The 17,816-nt window shown below is 52.7% G+C and overlaps 1 protein-coding gene across 3 annotated transcripts in view; it reads left to right on the top strand.

Moving 5' to 3' along the window:
- The window catches only part of NCOA1 (nuclear receptor coactivator 1), a 68,103-nt gene extending 50,533 nt beyond the window's left edge, over positions 1-17,570 (top strand). The window contains exons 12-20 of one of the 3 annotated variants that reach the window (XM_054383398.1): positions 188-314; positions 5,764-5,932; positions 9,731-10,045; positions 10,213-10,314; positions 12,238-12,637; positions 13,932-14,106; positions 15,242-15,425; positions 16,220-16,309; positions 17,406-17,570. In XM_054383398.1, coding sequence (XP_054239373.1) covers positions 188-314; positions 5,764-5,932; positions 9,731-10,045; positions 10,213-10,314; positions 12,238-12,637; positions 13,932-14,106; positions 15,242-15,425; positions 16,220-16,309; positions 17,406-17,570 — 1,727 coding nt within the window. Of the gene's footprint in view, positions 1-187; positions 315-5,763; positions 5,933-9,730; positions 10,046-10,212; positions 10,315-12,237; positions 12,638-13,931; positions 14,107-15,241; positions 15,426-16,219; positions 16,310-17,255; positions 17,301-17,402 lie in introns of those variants that run through there. The other 2 variants (XM_054383397.1, XM_054383399.1) reach the window with 2 other exon arrangements.
- Positions 17,571-17,816: the final 246 nt, after the last annotated feature.

The raw sequence follows: 17,816 nt of genomic DNA, 5'->3' as shown, positions 1-17,816 counted from the left end.
CTCCACCTGAAATCTGTAACTTTGGGTTGCAAACAGCCCTAACTGATGAATCTTGGCTTCTGTTTCACAGATGGCTTAGGACACAGTTGATATCTTGTGCTCTGAGCTTGCCTGTTCCCCTCCAGCAGCATCCCTTGGCCTTCCCACATGCTAACATCTCCTCTCCCCATCCTCCTTTTCCCCCTAGGAATGCCTGAGCTGGAGATGGGGGTACAAGACCACCAGTTTGGACAGCCAGGAATGGGGGAGCAGATCCCCTGGACGGATAACAGCATGGCAGCCATGAATCGAGGCACGCTGAATAAACCTGAAGAGTAAGTTCCATGGGGCTGGGTGGCTTCCCCACCTCTTCCAGGAGGACATTGGGATGTCAGAGATGTGTCTTTACCTGTCTGGAAACCTTGCAAGTGCAGGCTGAGATGGGCACAATAGCACATCACCCTACAGCAACAACACTTGCTGCTGAACCCAAGTGTTGGGACCTGGGTTGTGTAGGGTGCTGTGATGCATGTAAGGACATCTGTTACCTCTCTAGGGACAAGCCTGAGAATAGACAAGGAAGGTGGGCTGGGGGAAGACATCCAGGGTACATCTGAACCTGAATAATCCCATATATTTTGCAGATGACATCACACTGTGTGGGAGTGTTGATCTGCATGAGGGTAGGACAGGCTTGTATCCATGGGCCAAGACCACTGGTATGAGGTTTGACAAAGCCAAGTGTCAAGGCCTGCACTTGGGTCACAACAACCTTGTGAATGCTCCAGGCTTAGGGAAGAATGCTTGGAAACTGCTTGGTGGAAGGGACCTGGGTCACTGGTCAACAGCCTGCTGAAGAGGAGCCAGTGTGTGCCTGGGTGGCCAAGAAAGGCAACAGCATCCTGGCCTGGATAAGCAATAGTGTGGCCAGCAGGACTAGGGCAAGGATTGTCTCCCTGTGCTCAGCACTGCTGAGGCCACACCTTGAGTACTGTGTTTAGTTTTGGAGGCCTCTCACTCCAAGGACATTGAGGTGCTAGAGGGTGTCCAAAGAAGAGCAACCAGGCTGATGAGGGCTCTACAGCACAAGTCTTGTGAGGAGCAGCTGAGGGAACTGGGGTGTTTAGTCTGGAGAAAAGGAGGCTGAAGTGAGACCTTCTTGCTCTTTACAACTCCCTGAAAGGAGGTTGTAGTGAGGTGGGGGTCAGTCTCTTCTCCCAAGGAACAAGTGATGGGACAAGAAGAAATGGCCTCAAGTTGTTCCAGGGGAGGTTTAGGATGGACATGAGGCACGATTTCTTCCCCAAGAGAGTTGTCAAGTCCTGGAAGAGGCTGCCCAGGGCAGTGGTGGAGTCCCCATCCCTGAAAGGATTGAAAAGCTGTGTAGATGTGGTGCTGAGGAACATGGTTTAGTGGAGACCTTGCAGTGGAAGGTCTCTTCCAACTAGAACGATGCTTTAATTCTATCATTCTATATCCATGGCAGAGCCAAGGTTGATGGAAGTCCCCAGTGATCCTTGCCAGTGCCAGTATTTGGGTTGGTGTTCTTCAGCATCACATCTGGCTGTGGGCAGTGGTGGGATCTGGAGAACCACAGAACAATTTTGTCTTTTGATGTCATTGCAGCTCTTTGCAGTGCCCCTGTGCTTGGCTTCAGATAAAAACTGTTGCATCTCTGATCTCACAGGCACAGACTTGCCTCATGGGCAAGCTTAGGAAGTGTGGGTTAGATGGATGGACAGTGGGGTGGATTGAGAACTGGATAAGAGAGCTCAGAGGGTTGTGGTCAGTGGCACAAAGCCTAGTTGGAGGTCCATAACAGATGGTGTCCCACAGGGGTCAGGACTGGGTCCAGTCCTGCTGAGTATTCATCAGTGACCTGGATGAAGGGACAGAGTGTCCCTCAGCAAGTTAGCTGGTGACAGCAAAAGGAGGGGAGGGGTGGCTGATAGGCAATCAGGCTGTGCTGCCATCCAGCATGACCTGGACAGGCTGGAGAGTGGGGCAGAGAGTAAACTTAGGAAGTTCAAGAAGGACAAGTGTACAAGGGACACCTCGGGAGGTGTAGGACCCAGGTATCAGCACAGGTTAGGGCCTGAGCTGCTGGAAAGCAGCCCTGTGGAAAAAGACCTGGGAGTGCTGGGGGACAACAGAATGACCATGAGCCAGCAATGTGGCTTTGTGGCCAGGAAGGCTAATGGCATCCTGGGGTGCATCAAGAAGAGTGTGGACAGCAGGTTGAGGGGGAGGTTCTCCTCCCTCTCTACACTTGTGAGGCTTCATCTGGAATCCTGGGCCACTCCAGTGTGAGAAGGACAGGGAAGTGCTTGAGAAGGCACAGCAATGGGCTATGAAGATGATTAGGGGACTTAACAAAGAAAGGCTGAGGGACTTGATGCATTTTAGCCTGGAGAAGAGAAGACTTGAGAGGGGATCTTCTCAATGCTCATGAATATTTACAGAGTGGGTGGCAGGAGGATGGGGCCAGTCTTGCTTCAGCGCTGCCCAGTGACAGGACAAGAGGTAACAGGCTCAAATTTGAGCGTAGGAAGTTCCATCCAAACATGAGGAGGAACTTTTTAACTTTAAGGGTGGCAGAGCACTGGAACAGGCTGCTGAGAGATATGGTGAAGTCTCCATCTCTGGAGTCATTGAAAACCCATCTGGATGCTATCCCATGCAACCTGCTCTAGGTGACCCTGCTTTAGCAGAGGGGTTGGACCAGATGATCTCCAGAGGTCCCTTCCAACCCCAATCATTCTATGATTCTGTGATCTTCTTGCCAAAGCCTTGCTCTGCTTTGTGGAGAGGCAGAGTCTCCTCTATTAATTAAAGTCCTTAGCAGATGAGCAGAGTCTCTGTTCTGCAGTCCTGAAGAAGACACATCTAAGAGTTGGATTTGAGCAAGCTGGAAGCCAAATATCTTTCTGTAGAGGCTAAATGTGGATTAATTTCTAAAAGCTCTTCGCTCAGCACAGGAAGAGAGTTACTGCAACTGGATCTTGGGCCTTCTGCTGTCAAGACTTAGCCTCTTACTTCTTGGGAGAGATGGGAGATAAAACAAATCCCTGCTTAATTGGGATTTAATCAGCCCAAGCCCTTGCCACAAGGAAGCCACTTGCTGGTGTCACCGTTTTGTGGAGATAAAATCTGTGGGGCATTCTTGGTTAAGGGCAGAGCTGCTCAAAAATCAGTCTGTGTTTGAAGGGATGAATGTTCCTTAAAATGCTGCTTCTGGGGTCAAAATGACCTTACCTCACTCAGCAGCCTTGTGCTGCCAGCACTGAGTGGGTCTGGCTGGCTGGAGATGTCTTTGTGTCCCCAGCCAGCACAGCTGGGAAGAAGGGAGCTGGATTTGCTTCTGTCTCAGCCTCCTCAGCAGGATGATTGAGTGAGGATGCAGGTTAGCATGGAAGACTTGGGACCTGCATGGGTGTCAAGGAGAGAAGTGTTTGGCAGCAGCATCTCCTGAGTCCTCAGGTGGGAAAAACACCTCAGGTAGTTTTCAGGAGACAAAGTTAGACTAGTGGAGCAGTGGCATCTGCCCAAAGCCTGGTGAGATGTGGAGGTAACAAATCTCACACAGTCTCTGCCTTTGGAAAGTGATGGTTTTAAGCACACCTTAATATTGCAGCCTGCATAGGTTTCAGAAGGTCATCTTTGATTTTTATTGGCACTGAGCAGGGAGAAAGTAAGGAACACCATGCTACGTGGTGGGGACTTTCACATCAGCTCCCTACAGCAAGGTTGGGCTTCCCACATGGTAGAGCCACCAGCAGAGCCAACATGTGGACCAAGGCCACAAGATGACAGCAAGAGGAGAGGTAGAGGCCTGCTCGTCCTGGTGAGTCTCTGCTCCTCCTGAATTAGGGACTCCAGGCACAAGTGGTTCCTACCAGAGGTGGTGGGCAGAAGCAACACTGGAAGGAGCTGGCTCCCGGTTCAGTTCCCTCTGGAATCTTCAGTAACCATAGGTCTGATGGAGCATCATGGGTGATACCTGCCTTGGCATCATCCTGATGGAGTCTGACCACTTCCATCTAGTGGTGTGGTGATGGAGTCCAAAAGCCCACTTCCACTGCAGCTGAGAGAAGAGATCCTGCTGGGGAGAAGCTTCTGGACTTTGATCCTCAAGACCTGCGGATGTGCTCCAGCTGGGAAGATGCTCAGGGTCTCCTGCTGAAGTGAGATGATGCCAACATCCCCACTTTCATGTCCTAAGCATAAGTGCTCTTGTGTCTTCCACAGCAGAGGAAGGCCTTGGGCCAGGTCCAAGGCTTCTCAAAGCAAGTCAGGTCACCGTTCTCACACGTGCTTCTCTAATACCTCAAGGTCAAATATGCCTCCCAGGGCTTGATTCAGTTGCCTTAGTGCTGGCACCCAGTGCCATCTGAGATGCCTGAGGTTCCAAGGATATCTGTGCCAGGCTGGAGACCTGCAGCCTTTTGGAGCAGCGCGTGAAGACCATGCCAGGGAGATGTTTTACAGGACCTTAAGCACCATTTGATGCCATCTCTGCCAATAGCTGAATTTCTTCTCCTCACTGCATGCAGAAGCTTTCATCTCACTGCATCACAGCTTTCATCTCAAAAAAACCCTGAAGGGTTGTGGTAGGTGGAAAACCTTTGACGTGGGGATGTGATGCATAGGGTCCAAGGTCTTCTCTGCCCGTTCATCACCTGCCTGGAGACTCATCTGACTCCCACCTTAGTGTGGTGGAGGAGGAGAGGAAGAATGGGGAAGGGTCTGCAAACTGGATTGGGCTGCAAAGCAGGACTGGACAGAGGTTTCTTTAGTACATAAAGAATGAGTTGTCCCCACGATCTCTTTATAAACCAACTTTTGCCATCCATGCAGAGGTCCAGCATGGGCTGAAGAGACAATGCCAATCTGATTCCTGTCTTCCCCTTGTCTGTGCAGCAAACATTGGCCTTGGCAGTGAAACAACAGGTCTGATAGAAGCAGCAAGTTGAAGGAACCGTGGCTGCAGAGTGAAACCAGCCCTGCTCTTCACCTCTTGTCTCCTCGCTTCCCTCTCCAGTCCCGCTCTGCAATTTAAGAAGCCCCAGTGCCAAATGTTTCTGTTCGCTGGCTTGGGCTGCGTGTGTTGGCTGCAGCAGCCTGGGTCAGATTGGCTTCAGTTCCTTACTGTACATCTGGTCCTCATCTGGAGCTAAAAGGATAAACATGTCTGCTGCTTGGGAACCGCTGGCATGTTCGAGCCCTCTCCTTTGTGCCTCTCTGCGAGCGTGATGTGCCACGGCTCTCTTCATCGTCTCGGAGCCTGCAAATCCGATTGACTCCAATTAGTCACGTCATTGGAATGTCTCTCATTACATATTAATCTTATTCCCAAAGAATACTCAGAGAGCTTTGCAGAAATCTGATTTTTGCAGCTCAAAGGTTCCCCTTTTCTTCCTCCAGCTGCTTTGCTTCCAGCTGCTCCGGCTCCATCCAAGCCTTCCCGCTTTCATGCTCTGCCTCTCGCTGTCCTGTCCAAAAGTCGTGTAGGAGCAAAGCCTGAAAAGCACCAAAGTTTTCTTCCCAAACCTCCCCAGAATGCTGCCCTGGCTTTGTTTCATGGAGAGGTTAATCTATACAAAGCAGGGTTTGGTACAAGGATTGAGCTTGAGCAGGCTCAGCCAGTGTTGGAGCCAGGGGTCATGATGCAGCAGGGTGGGAGTGAGTGCCCCTGGCTGTAGGGGCTGCATCACTCAAGCGTCTCCCAGCTCAGCCTCCTTCCTAAACCTTAACATACCTCCTCTTGGCTTCTTCTTTCTGCAGCCAGTGCATCACCTCACAGCTGGATGAGCTCCTGTGTCCTCCCACCACACCGGAGGGTCGGAACGATGAGAAAGCCCTGCTCGAGCAGCTCGTCTCCTTCCTCAGCGGCAAAGACGAGACGGAGCTGGCTGAGCTGGATCGAGCTCTGGGGATCGACAAATTGGTCCAGGTAAAGAGAGAACCACTCATGGGACTCATTGGAGGTCACACACAGGGCCAGATGCTGAGGTTTGACATGAGCGTGGAGGAGGATTTCCAACATCTGGTAACAGGAGGCCAGATGTGAGTGAGAACACGCGAGCGCATCAGAATCAGAGACGATACTTAACACCATGCTGTTCCCTCTCCCTCCAAAAAAACAGCTGGAGAACAGCCCTGTGAAACACAATACCTCACTTCTCCTCTTTTCAAACACAATCCCCCATGAGAACCAGCAGCCTGGCAAAGAGGCAGCTGAGCAGTTTCAGCCCCAAGCAGCTCATGTAACGGTGAGAGCTGGAAGGCTGTGTCCCCCTTCTCCACCTTACTAGATGAGGGAACTAGGGCACAGAGGAGCCTTCCAGCTGGAATCCCACAGCCTGGGATTCCTGAGCCTGGGTTGTGCTGCCTAATAATATATCTAATGGCCTCGCTGGTATGAAACCCTGACTATCAAGATTGGCTTACAGTGCAGCTGCCCCTCTGTCTCGGGTTGAACCACAGGGAGAAAAATAAATCAGGTTTGCTTTTAGCAGCGCTTCCCCGGATAGTGCTGGTGCCCTGCTTTCTGCAGCTGAGCCCTGCTTGGAGCCTCCCTGTTTGCAGATATCAGTGGGGGCAGATGCTTCTGAAGGGTCCAGGGTTTCCTAAATATTGGGACACAGCAGGGGGCAGGCAGAAAGCTGTCTGTAAGTGACATGGAAAATGAGATGGATTCCTTGGGATTTGTCTTCGAGTGGTTTCTTTCTCTGTGTCCCATAGCACTCACACACGCTTTTTCAAAACAATGATGAGAATCAAAAGCCTGCTAATGTCTCTTGAAAGGAGGCTGGAGCAAGGAACAAGCAATAGGACAAGAGGAAATGTCCTCAGGTTGCACCAGGGAACGTTTAGATTGGATATGAGGAACCATTTCTTCCCCCAAAAGGATTGTCAAGCCCTGGAACAGGCTGCCCAGGGAAGTGGTGGAGTCACCATCCCTTGGAGTGACTTGAAAGAGGTGTAGATACGGTGCTGAGGGACATGGTTTAGTGGTGACTGGGCAGTGCTGGGTTAATGGTTGGAACTGATGATCTTAAAGGTCTTTTTCAATCAAAATGATTCCATGATTCTATTAAATGGTATTTCCTTAGAAACAAGCTCCTCAGAGCAAATCCCTCGGGGAGCCCTGGGCCTGATCCTGCATTATTTAAGCCCAGAGGTGACACATCTCCTTCTGCAGCCCCACCAGGCTGCCTTGCACTGAGCTACTGGGAGAGTTTCTCTTTTCATCAGCGGTTTGGGGGACCTGTCAGTGAATCAGTTCCTGACTCAGCTATTTGCCATGTCCCTTTTCTCAAGGCTGTGCCTTCAAAATCGTCACCTGCCTGGGTTTTTTTTTTTCTTGCAGATTAGGGGTAGGGAGTTCAGCCTCTCTGGTACAAAGATCAGAAATGCTCTTGCCAAAGATGCAGCTGCAACTGCTCGGTGTTTTCACAAGGGTTTTGCAGACTCAGCTGGAAGAGCTCCCCAGCAACCCTTTCCTCACCAAATAGACTCCAGAAGCACTGAACCACTGAACTGAGATGCCCTGAGATGGTACCTGAAACTTCCAAGAATCCCCACACCAATCCAGTGCTTCCCCTGCCACAAAGCACCTGGCTCAGGGGGGCATTATCTCATGTTTGGACCCCAATCCAGCTTTGCTCACATCCAAGGAATCATCTTGTTAATGGGAATCTTGGGCTTTTTCCATGGCTTCAGCTGAGCCTCAGAAATACTTTTAATAGTTCCATGAAATATTTGCTGGAAATCCATCTTTAGAGAAAAAAACAAGTCAGCAGAGAGGTGTATGGGGGAAGAAGACATGTTGCTAGTTCCCCTCCAGGATGTGTTCTTGGCATTTAGGACCTCGCATCCACCAAATCCACCATCTCCTCCATGCTGCCAGACATAGTGAGATGGAATGCTGGAGATATCTGCCCCCAGTTTCATCAGGGGGCAACTGGAAACTAGGTGGTTTGGGGATAGAGCTTCGTTTCAGCAGGTCTGTGGTTTCTGCCCATCTCAGGCTGCTGCTTTATGTCCTGCTATCCAGTCTTTGAACCAGATAAACTCCATCTTCATTTATCTTAAGCCATTTACTTTTTTCCCACCACAATTTTAACTGATCCTGAGTGATATCTTTTCCTCAATACTGTTCCCATATCCTCATCCCTGCCTTCAAGCCTCAGTCCTTTGATGGGCACCATCTCACCAAATCCCAGAAGCAGTGTGTGTGTGGTTTCTCTTAACACAGCTTCCTTTTAACCCATGGGACTCACATTAAGGATTCTGGCTCCAAGGTGTCACTTTTCTGTGACAGATTTCTCTGCCTGAGCCAAGCTAGAGGAGCTCAGAATATCTTGTTCTTATGATTTGCTGGCATGGCAATCAACCCCCTGTTGTAATATGGCTCGTTTGTGTGTGAATGGTTCTCCTTTAGACCACAAGGTCTCTCTTAGTTTCCTAGCATGAGGTGTCCATGAGCAGCATAGGAGTAGAGCTGTGCTTTCCCATGAGCCCTCTCAGTCCTGGGAGTCCATGGCTCCCACCCTTAGGCATGGCCTGTGTCCAAGGTGCTCTTGGGGACCCGAAACACCTTCAGATGAGCTTCTGAGACTGCAAAAAACAGGAAAGCAGAGAGAACAGAAACTGTTTCCCATGTGCAGGTTGATCCTCTGGCCATTAGGGTCTGCCCAACCAAGCATGCTGCTGTTTGAAGCCCAGATGAGGAGCTCAGTACTAGCAGATGCTGCGGAAGAAGGCAGAGGAGGGCAGAGGAAGGCAGCATCATCTACCCTGCAATCCCCCACCAGCCCAGGCAGATGAGCCCTGAGCCAGAAAAAGCCTTGCCTTGGTCTTTGGTCCCAACCAAGCTAAAAGATGAAGTCCCCAGCACAAGAGAGAGAGACATGGATCTGCGTAGCATGCACAGAGGAGGCCACAAAAATGCCTGGAGAGACGGAACACCTCTGCTATGAGCACAGGATCAGAGAGTTGGGGTTGTTTAGTCTGGCAAAGAGAAGGCTCTGGAGAGACCTTCCTTTCAGCAGCCTTTCAGTACTTAAAGTGGCCTGTAAGAAAGCTGGGGACAGACTTTTTGACAGGACAAGGGTGGTTGGTTTTAAACCACAAGAGGAGAGATTCAAACTGGATAGAAGGAAGAAACTGTTTACACTGAGGGCAGCGAGACACAGGCCTAGGTTGCTCAGAGAGGTGATAGAAGCCCCATTCCTGGAACCATTCCCAGGTGAGGTTGGGTTCTGAGTAACGTGGGGTATTTGAAGATATCCCTGCAGGAGGGTTGGACTAGATGACATTTCAAGGTCCCTTCCTACCCAAACCATTCTGTGATTCAGTGATTTTTGTCCTTCCAAGGTTTGTTAAGCCCTAGGGAGGAGGCATTTAATGCCCTCCTCAATGTAGTTGTAGTTCTCACACAGAATCACAGAATCAACCAGGTTGGAAGAGACCTCTAAGCTCATCAAGTCCAACTGATCACCCAACCCTAACTAATCAACCAGACCATGGCACTAAGTGCCTCATCCAGTCTCTTCTTAAACACCTCCAGGGACGTTGACCCCATCACCTCCCTGAGCAAGGGATGAGGATAAACAGGCAGCAGCATCCTTACAAGCAAGCTGTGCCATGCCAGCCACATCCTCCCTCCTCTCTGAGCTCTCCGGGCAGAGGTCAGGTGCTGGTGGAGCTCCAAAGTGACATTCTCCTCCCGCTTTGCCTTCCCCAGGGCGGCGGTCTGGAAGCCCTGACGGAGCGGTTCCAGCCCCAGCAAGCCACCCCACCGCTCATGATGGAGCAGAAACCCGGCATGTACCCCCAGCCTTACTCCTCCTCCTCTCCCACCACCAACCTCCCCGGTGCTTTCCCCGGCATGGTCAGGCAGAAGCCGTCCTTTGGACCCATGCCAGTGCAGGTCCCGCCGCCCCGCGGCGCCTTCCCCACCAACATGGCCATGCAGCCCCGGCAGACGCTCAACAGGCCCCCGACGGCTCCCAACCAGCTGCGACTTCAGCTGCAGCAGCGGCTGCAGGGCCAGCAGCAGGTAATGCTTCCCCCTCTGCACCCCGGGGCCACGGGCAAGGGGGGCAGGGGGAGTCCCTCTGTGCTGCCTGCAGCCCGCGCATCCCAAACAGGCGGGGTCGGATGGGTGGGAAGCTGCTGCGCCAGAATTTTGAAGGTCTCCTTGGCTTTGTTTTTCCTCCTCTCCAGCTGCTCCACCAGAACCGGCAGGCCATCCTCAACCAGTTTGCAGCCAGCTCCCCGGTGGGCATCAACATGCGGGCGGGGATGCAGCAGCAGATCACACCACAGGTACCCAGCGCTGTGTGAGGCTGCTCCCTGAGTCCTGGGATCAGATTTGGGGCCCTCACCACAAGAAGGACTTTGAGGTGCTAGAGGGCATCCAAAGAAGGGCAGCAAAGCTGGTGAAGGGTCTAGAGCACAAGTCTTGTGAGGAGCAGCTGGGAACTGGTGGTGTTAAGCCTGGAGAAAAGAAAGCTCAGGGGACACATTTTCACTCTCTACAACTCCCTGGGAGGAGGTTGGAGCAAGGTGGGGCTTGGTCTCTTCTCCCAGGAAAAAAGCAATAGGACAAGGGAAAACAACTTCAAGTTGGAAGGTTTAGATTGGACGTGAGGAACAGTTTCTTCTCCAAAAGGGTGGTCAAGCCCTGGAACAAGCTGCCTGGGGCAGTGGTGGAGTCCCAACCCCTGGGGGGGACTGAAAACCCGTGTAGATGTGGTGCTGCAGGGCATGGTTAAGTGGTGACCTGGCAGTGCTGGGTTAATGGCTGGTCTTGAAGATCTTAAAAGGTCTTTTCCAAACAAAACAATTCTCTGATCCTAGGTAAGGGGGATGCAGCATGGTTTTCCAGCTGGGAAAAAAACTGACGGTTCATCCCCATGTCTTCCCTGTCAGTATAGCCTGGCTCACTCCTCTCTGTCCTTAATGGGAGAGAAAAAAAAATCCTCACACTTGTGGAGAGGTGGCCACAAGACAAGCTGCCATGGGTTGCGTTTTTTTGTTTCACTCCAATTGCAGCTCCTCCACCTGCTTAAAGTATAAATACTTGGTTATTGCTGCAAGGAGAGCGTGCTAACACGTTTAATTGAGAAGGATCTTTAGGAAATACATACCAGAAGCTCCAGTGAATCTCCTTAATGATCCTGCAAATCCTCCGCTCCTAAAGTTCTCATTTGGCTTCTAATAAAGTGGATAAAACATCTGCTGGGTACAAGGAAAACTTGGAAAGCGTAGCTGAGTTCTGTTGACTTGATTCCACTTCTCAGAGAAGCCTTTAGCCTTTTTGTCAAGTGGTGACATCCCTAAGGTGCCCTGGAGATCATTAGTGATAGGAGATGAAACCCTTTCCCGTGTAGCTCTGATTTCAGCTGCTGATGGCTTTGTCAGGCTTTTTAAGGTGATTCATTACAGTACACCTGGCTCAGCCATATGGGGAACAGGCCCCTGGTGATGGAGAAGCTGGTGGGATGGGTGGGGGTTTTTCAACATCTCACAACCCAAAAGAGTCAAAAGTGTGGGAACATCCCAGGTAGGACACAAGATGTGGGTCCTGCAGAGAAGAAGGGTAGTTGGTGGCAGCAGCTAGGTGACTTGGAGAATGCTCTGGCTCCTGGAGCTTTGCCATTTGGTGCGTGCAGAGGCTGATCTTTAATACCTCCCAACTCCTCTGCCCTGCGGCAGCATTCCAGGGGCTTTCCAGCTTTCCTTACTAACCGAGGCACCCCAGCCCTGGGACTTTTTGGTCTGGAGAAGAGAAAACTGAGAGGGGATTTAATAAATGTTTATAAGTATCTGAGGGCTGGGAGACAAGAGGGAGGGGACAGGCTCTGCTCAGTTGCACCCTGGGATAGGACAAGGGGCAGTGGGTATAAACTACAGCACAGGAGGTTCCACCTCAACATGAGGAGGAACTTCTTCACTGTGAGGGTCACAGAGCACTGGAACAGGCTGCCCAGAGAGGTTGTGGAGTCTCCTTCTCTGGAGACCTTCAAGACCCATCTGGATGTGTTCCTGTGTGACCTGTGCTGGATTCTATGGGCCTGCTCTGGCAGGGGGGTTGGACTCGATGATCTTCATAGGTCCCTTCCAATCCCTAACATCCTGTGAACAGCAGGGGGTCACCCATGGCTCCTGTGCCGGGGAGTTTCGGGGCCATTTGCCAGAAGCGGAGAGCAACGCTAGTAACCAGGGCGTCCCTTTCCTTCCCCGCAGCCTCCCCTCAACGCCCAGATGCTGGCGCAGCGGCAGCGGGAGCTGTACAGCCAGCAGCACCGGCAGCGACAGCTGATGCAGCAGAGAGCCCTCCTGATGCGGCAGCAGAGCTTCGGCAGCAACCTCCCTCCCTCCACGGGGCTCCCGGTACAGATTGGAGCCGCTCGCTTGCCCCAGGCGCCCCCGCAGCAGTTCCCCTACCCTCCAAACTACGGTACAAGCCCGGGAAACCCTCCCACCTCCACCAGCCCCTTCTCGCCCCTGGCATCCAACCCCGAGGCGGCGCTGGGCAACCGCAGCAGCATGGTGAACAGGGGCATGATGGGAGGCGTCGCAGGGCAGTTCGGCGCCGGCATGGCCCCGCAGATGCAGCAGAACATCTTTCAGTATTCGGGATCGGGTAGGTGGAGCCCTTGGGTGCCTTGGAAAACCGCCCAGTGGTGGGGAAGGAGAGGCAGAGGGCAGAGCTGAGACCCTCAAGGATGCTGCAGCCACACCCTGCTTACCCATCATTTAGGGCTTCAGCCCCAACCATCTCATCCAAGCTGCATCTCTGGTCTCCACCTCACAGGGGGACCTTTTCTGGTTGAATCTCCCCCCAGAAATGGTATCATTGGGGAAAATAATGTCACAACTCTGTCCTTAAAAATCAAGCTGCAAGGCAGCCCTCTAAATTGTGATTCCTTAACCGTATGTATATGCTCCCAAAAAGGCCAAAACCTTGCTGAGATGGCTGGAATGAGCTGCAGGCAGCTTCTGCCTCTTGGGTGGGCACCAAACTTGTTTAGATGGGTGAGTCAGTGCAGAGTTGCATGCAGGCAGGCAGCGTCTAGAAGGTCTTCAGGTTCAAGCATCAGTGTGGGGACACAGCAAGGTGGACATCTCTGATGAATAGGGAAAACTATGGTGTGGCTGCAGTAGGCCCATAGGAACCTCCTTTGGCATCATCTCATCATAACCTTGGCTGTTTCCCAGGCAGGTGAGATGCTAAGAGGAGCATCTGCTGATTGTGGTAGATAATTTTAGGTTATAGTAATAGTAATAGATAACACTGGGTTCAGTCTTGGGCCCCTCGCTCCAAGAGCATTGAGGTGCTGGGGCATGTCCAGAGAAGGACAACACATCTGGTGAAGACACCAGAGCACAAGTCTTGAGAGAAGCAGCTGAGGGCACTGGGATTGTTTAGCCTGGGGAAAAGGAGGCTGAGAGGAGACCTAGCTCTCCATAACTCCTTGAATGGAGGTTAGAGTGAGGTGGGGGTTGGTCTCTTCTCCCAAGGAACAAGAGGAAAGGGCCTTAAATTGCACCTTGGAAGGTTTAGTGTGGACACAAGGAACAATTTCTTTCCTGAAAGGGTTGTTGAGACCTGGACCAGGCTGCCCAGACAGTGGTGGAGTCCTGGACATCCCTGGAGGGATTGAAAAGCCTGGGTTAATGGTCAGACTTGATCGTAAAGGTCTCTTCCAACCAAAACAATTTTATGATAGAAGCCACCTGGGCAGGAGAGGGTCTCTGCTCCTTCATCCCTAAAATACTCACACTGCAGTGGTGCAGCTGCTTGAAATGAAAACCAGAGACCTTGAAAGCGAAAGTCAGGGCTGGTGCTTCTAATCTGATGCCAGCAGGGGAGAAGGAGGGAATGGGGGCTGCCAGTGAAGGTCTGTGCAGCGCTGACGCCGTCTGTCCTTCCCCAGGCATGGGTCAGCAGAGTGAGCCAGCCTTCGCCCCGTCGCTCAGCCCCAGCAGCCCCTTGATGTCCCCCCAGCTCCCACCTTCACAGAGCCCCATGCTGCAGCCAGCCCCACCAACAGCGGGCTACCAGTCGCCGGACATGAAGACCTGGCAGCAAGGAGCCATGGGCAACAGCAAGTAAGATCCTGATGGGGAGAGCCTGCAGCACACGGGTCACACACACATACAGAGAAGGTGACCCTGAGGTGATGGTCCCACTGGAAGGGTGCTGGCAGGTCTGTAGCTGAGGACACATGCTGAGCTCAGGCTGTGTTCTGCCCTGGAGTCCTCCAGAGGTCACCATCAACACATGTCCTCATCTTCACTTCAGCTCAGAGGCAGCCAGAAGCTCACAGTGTTTATATGAATGAGTACATGTTGAGGGGGACCTGAAGCAGGACATGAAGCAGGTCTTTGGCTTGTAATTAAACGACTGCTGGAAGTGGGATTAGGAAGCATGACAATAACCTGAGCCAAAACCAGCAGTCCCAGGTCACTGCATGACCCTCTTAAGATGTGTCCAACTGTGACTTAGAGAAGTAAATGGAAAGAGTCATCAGACTTGCTACCTTTTTCACATGAGTCAGGTTTGAGCCTCAGATCTCCAGAATTGGGGAGAAAAAAAAAAGAGAAAAAAAAAAAAAACACAACCAAAAGCTCACCTAGGGTGTGCCATGCTTAGTGTCTTGGGTCTGTCCAGGTAGCTCAACTAACCTGTGCTGGTCAAGCAGTACAGAGCAGGAGGTTACCTGGGCTGTGTGGGGGCAGATGGGAACTGTTGGAGGTGGGATGCTTCACCTCACATTGCAATGGAGAGCTGTCCTGACTGCGTGCAGAAGAAGTGGGGGTGGCTGGGTGTTGAGGGCACTGGAAAGAGCACAGAAGGGTGGTGTCACACAGACCAGGACTTTGCATCTGAGTGACCCTTAATCCAGCTGAAAGGGCTGTAACGATTCCTCACTTGGTGCTGGTGTCTCTCCTGCTCTCACCCATCACACCCAGGAGCCTCCTACAGCAGGAGTGAAGGGTAGATGGTTCCCACAGCAGCCACCATCCACGTTGGTTAAGCCTTGCTGCAGGCAGCCCCTCGAATGCCTCCTTGTCCCTCCTGCTGTCCCCAGGGACTGGCAGGGCTCCACCCACACCATCAGTGGTCTTGGTGGTCACCAAGAGCCAGGCTAGCTGCTGTGACAGCTCGGGCCACCTAAAGGGGCTCAGCATGTGCCTCCCAGCACCAGGGACACCCCGGTGATGCTTTTCTTCTCTCTTTCAGTGTATTCAGCCAAGCAGGGCAGAGCCAGGTGGCTCCTGCTCAGCAGGGCATGTACAACAACATGAGCATCACCGTCTCCATGGCGGGTGGAAACACCAACGTCCAGAACATGAACCCCATGGCTGGACAGATGCAAATGAACTCACTGCAGATGCCTGGGATGAACTCCATGTGCTCAGAGCAGGTCAGTGCCACACCATCCCTGCTCCCAGGATCATCAGCCAGCTCCCCAGGGTTCAATATTTGCTTCTCTGGCCCTGGGTGGGTGTACCAGTGTCCAAAGCCTGTCTGGCTGCCTACACTGGCATTGCCACTGTGCTTGAGCCCAGGGCCACCAGCATCTTAGGGTGTCCTGTGTGTTCTCAGTGGGGTGCAGATGAGCACCTCCAGCACCTACAGCCCTTGTTTGTAGCCCAGCGTCCCCAGGGAGCTGTGAAAGCTGGGGGTGGTTGGATATGGGAGCTTTCCACAGTTCCAGCCCTTTGGTGAGGACCTTCTTGGGCCAGACAGAGATGCCCCAAATGTTTTTGGCATTTGTCTCTGCACCATTAAGCTCCTGGCGCATTGCATGAGACACTGTGGGTTGGGGATTGCAGCCTCCCTGCAGAGAAGCCATTGGGCTCGGCAAGAAGGGAGACTGGTCCCTCCTGTGGGACAGCTGGTGGTGTTTTCCCCTCTCATGAGCAGTTGGGTGGCATTTCACGCTCCCTGGAAGTGAGATGCCACCAGAGCTAGTAGCAGCCCCAGGCAAAGGTGCAGGGGGTGTGGAGAAAGGTGAAACAGGTCCCAGCTGCCCATTTGGTTTCCCCACCAATGCCCTAAAACTGCAGCTCATAGCCCCGGGACAATGCTGGCAGCACAGTCCCCCATCCGTGAGTGTCCCCTCCCCAACCCCCCCAAAGCTCAGGTTGAGAGGGCAGTGAGTACCACCTGTGGCATCCAGGAGCCCCAGCTGAGCCTGGATCTTGCTTTTGACAGGTAAATGACCCAGCGCTGAGACCCGCGGGCCTTTACTGCAACCAGCTTTCCTCCACTGACCTTTTGAAAACAGAAGCAGATGGGGCGCAGGTCAGTAAGAAACTGCTAAGCACACCTCAGGTACCTGGAGGAATTTGACGGGTTCCACCCCCCAAAACTAAAAGGCTGAACATCGCTGGCCGGACCAGCTCAGCACGCTTGGTTCCCACTGGGGCCAGCCCTGGTTTGCAGGGTTGGGTTGAAGCCACTGTGGTCCCACCTTCGCTGGGTGATGGCCAGCCCGCGGGGCCGCCGGCACTGCTCGCAAACCCTCTGTGCATCAAAGCTTGTCCTGCCGCCGGGGGCACTGTCGGCCCCCTTGCTGCCGCCGAAGAGCAGCGAGGCTGCGGCTGGGCTGGAAACACTAATGGGAGCCCCTCGTCCCGGCTACGGGCTGACAGCCAGCGGGAGGGTTTCTTTTCTAGGCAAGGCCAACATAGGAGAGGCCGATGGCCCCTGTGCCACCAGCGTTAATTTGGAGATTTGGCTGAGGGAGACTGCGAGGGCAGCACCAGCATTGCCGACTGCTGCCTGCCCCTCCGCGCAGCACCGAGCTCCACCAAAACGTTCCTAGCCGCCCGCCGGCGCCGATGCCTCCCGGGCACGACCCAGTTCATCCCCACCTCATCCAACACCCGCCCAGCGTCACGGCCTTGCCTCCCCCTCCCCCGCAGCCTCGCTTCATCCCTTGGTTCCCTAGGGACACGTCGGCAGCACCTCCAAGACACCAGCCGCGCCGGACCTCGCTCACCACCAATATGACCCCACAAGCAGTACACCACGGCTCCCCTTCACCAGGGGAAAGCCAGGCTGGGGGTTTTTTCCCACCCTCACCCCCAAATCCACTTTTTTTCCCTGTTTTTTGGGGGTCTTTTTGTGGGTTTTTGGTTTTTGGGGTTTTTTTTGGGTTTTTTTCTTTTTTTTTTTTTTTCTTTTGGATGAGCAACGTTCTGAACCTCGCAGAGCCGAATGAGTTGCAGCGGTTTTCTTTTTGTAGGACAAGAAGACAGAAGAGTTCTTCTCTGGGGTGGCTCCAGACTAGAGGAAGTCTCTAGTGAGTTTCCACTTCACGTAGTACCCAGCTCCGCCGCCGCCGGCCCCTGCCCCGGCCCCGCTAAATCCCCTCTTCTCTTTTGTGTCCCAGCAGGTACAACAGGTTCAGGTCTTTGCCGACGTACAGTGTACAGTGAATCTGGTAGGAGACCCCTACCTCAACCCGCCGGCTCCTTTGGGCACCCCGAAAAACGCCGCCGGGCCGCCGCCGCCGCCGGGCCAGCAGAAGAGCCTTCTTCAGCAGCTACTGACTGAATAATCGCTTTGCGAGGAATGTGAAATTTAAATAAGAAGACGTACAGAGATATATAAATATATATATTATATATTTTTCTGAGATTTTTGATATCTCAAACCCGCAGCCATTCTTCAGCTCGTAGTGTTTGGAGCAAAACGGGGGGGGGGGGTGTTTTATTAGGGGGGGGAGGGTGTTGGGGTTTTTTTCCCCCCCTCCGTTTTTATTTCTTTACCCTTTCCTTTTTTCCCCCCTTTTTTCTACTTATGT

Source organism: Indicator indicator, chromosome 9, assembly GCF_027791375.1.
Source record: "Indicator indicator isolate 239-I01 chromosome 9, UM_Iind_1.1, whole genome shotgun sequence".
Lineage (NCBI taxonomy): Eukaryota > Metazoa > Chordata > Aves > Piciformes > Indicatoridae > Indicator > Indicator indicator.
Note: the sequence above shows the minus strand (reverse complement) of the source record. Positions and strands in the feature narration are given on the sequence as shown.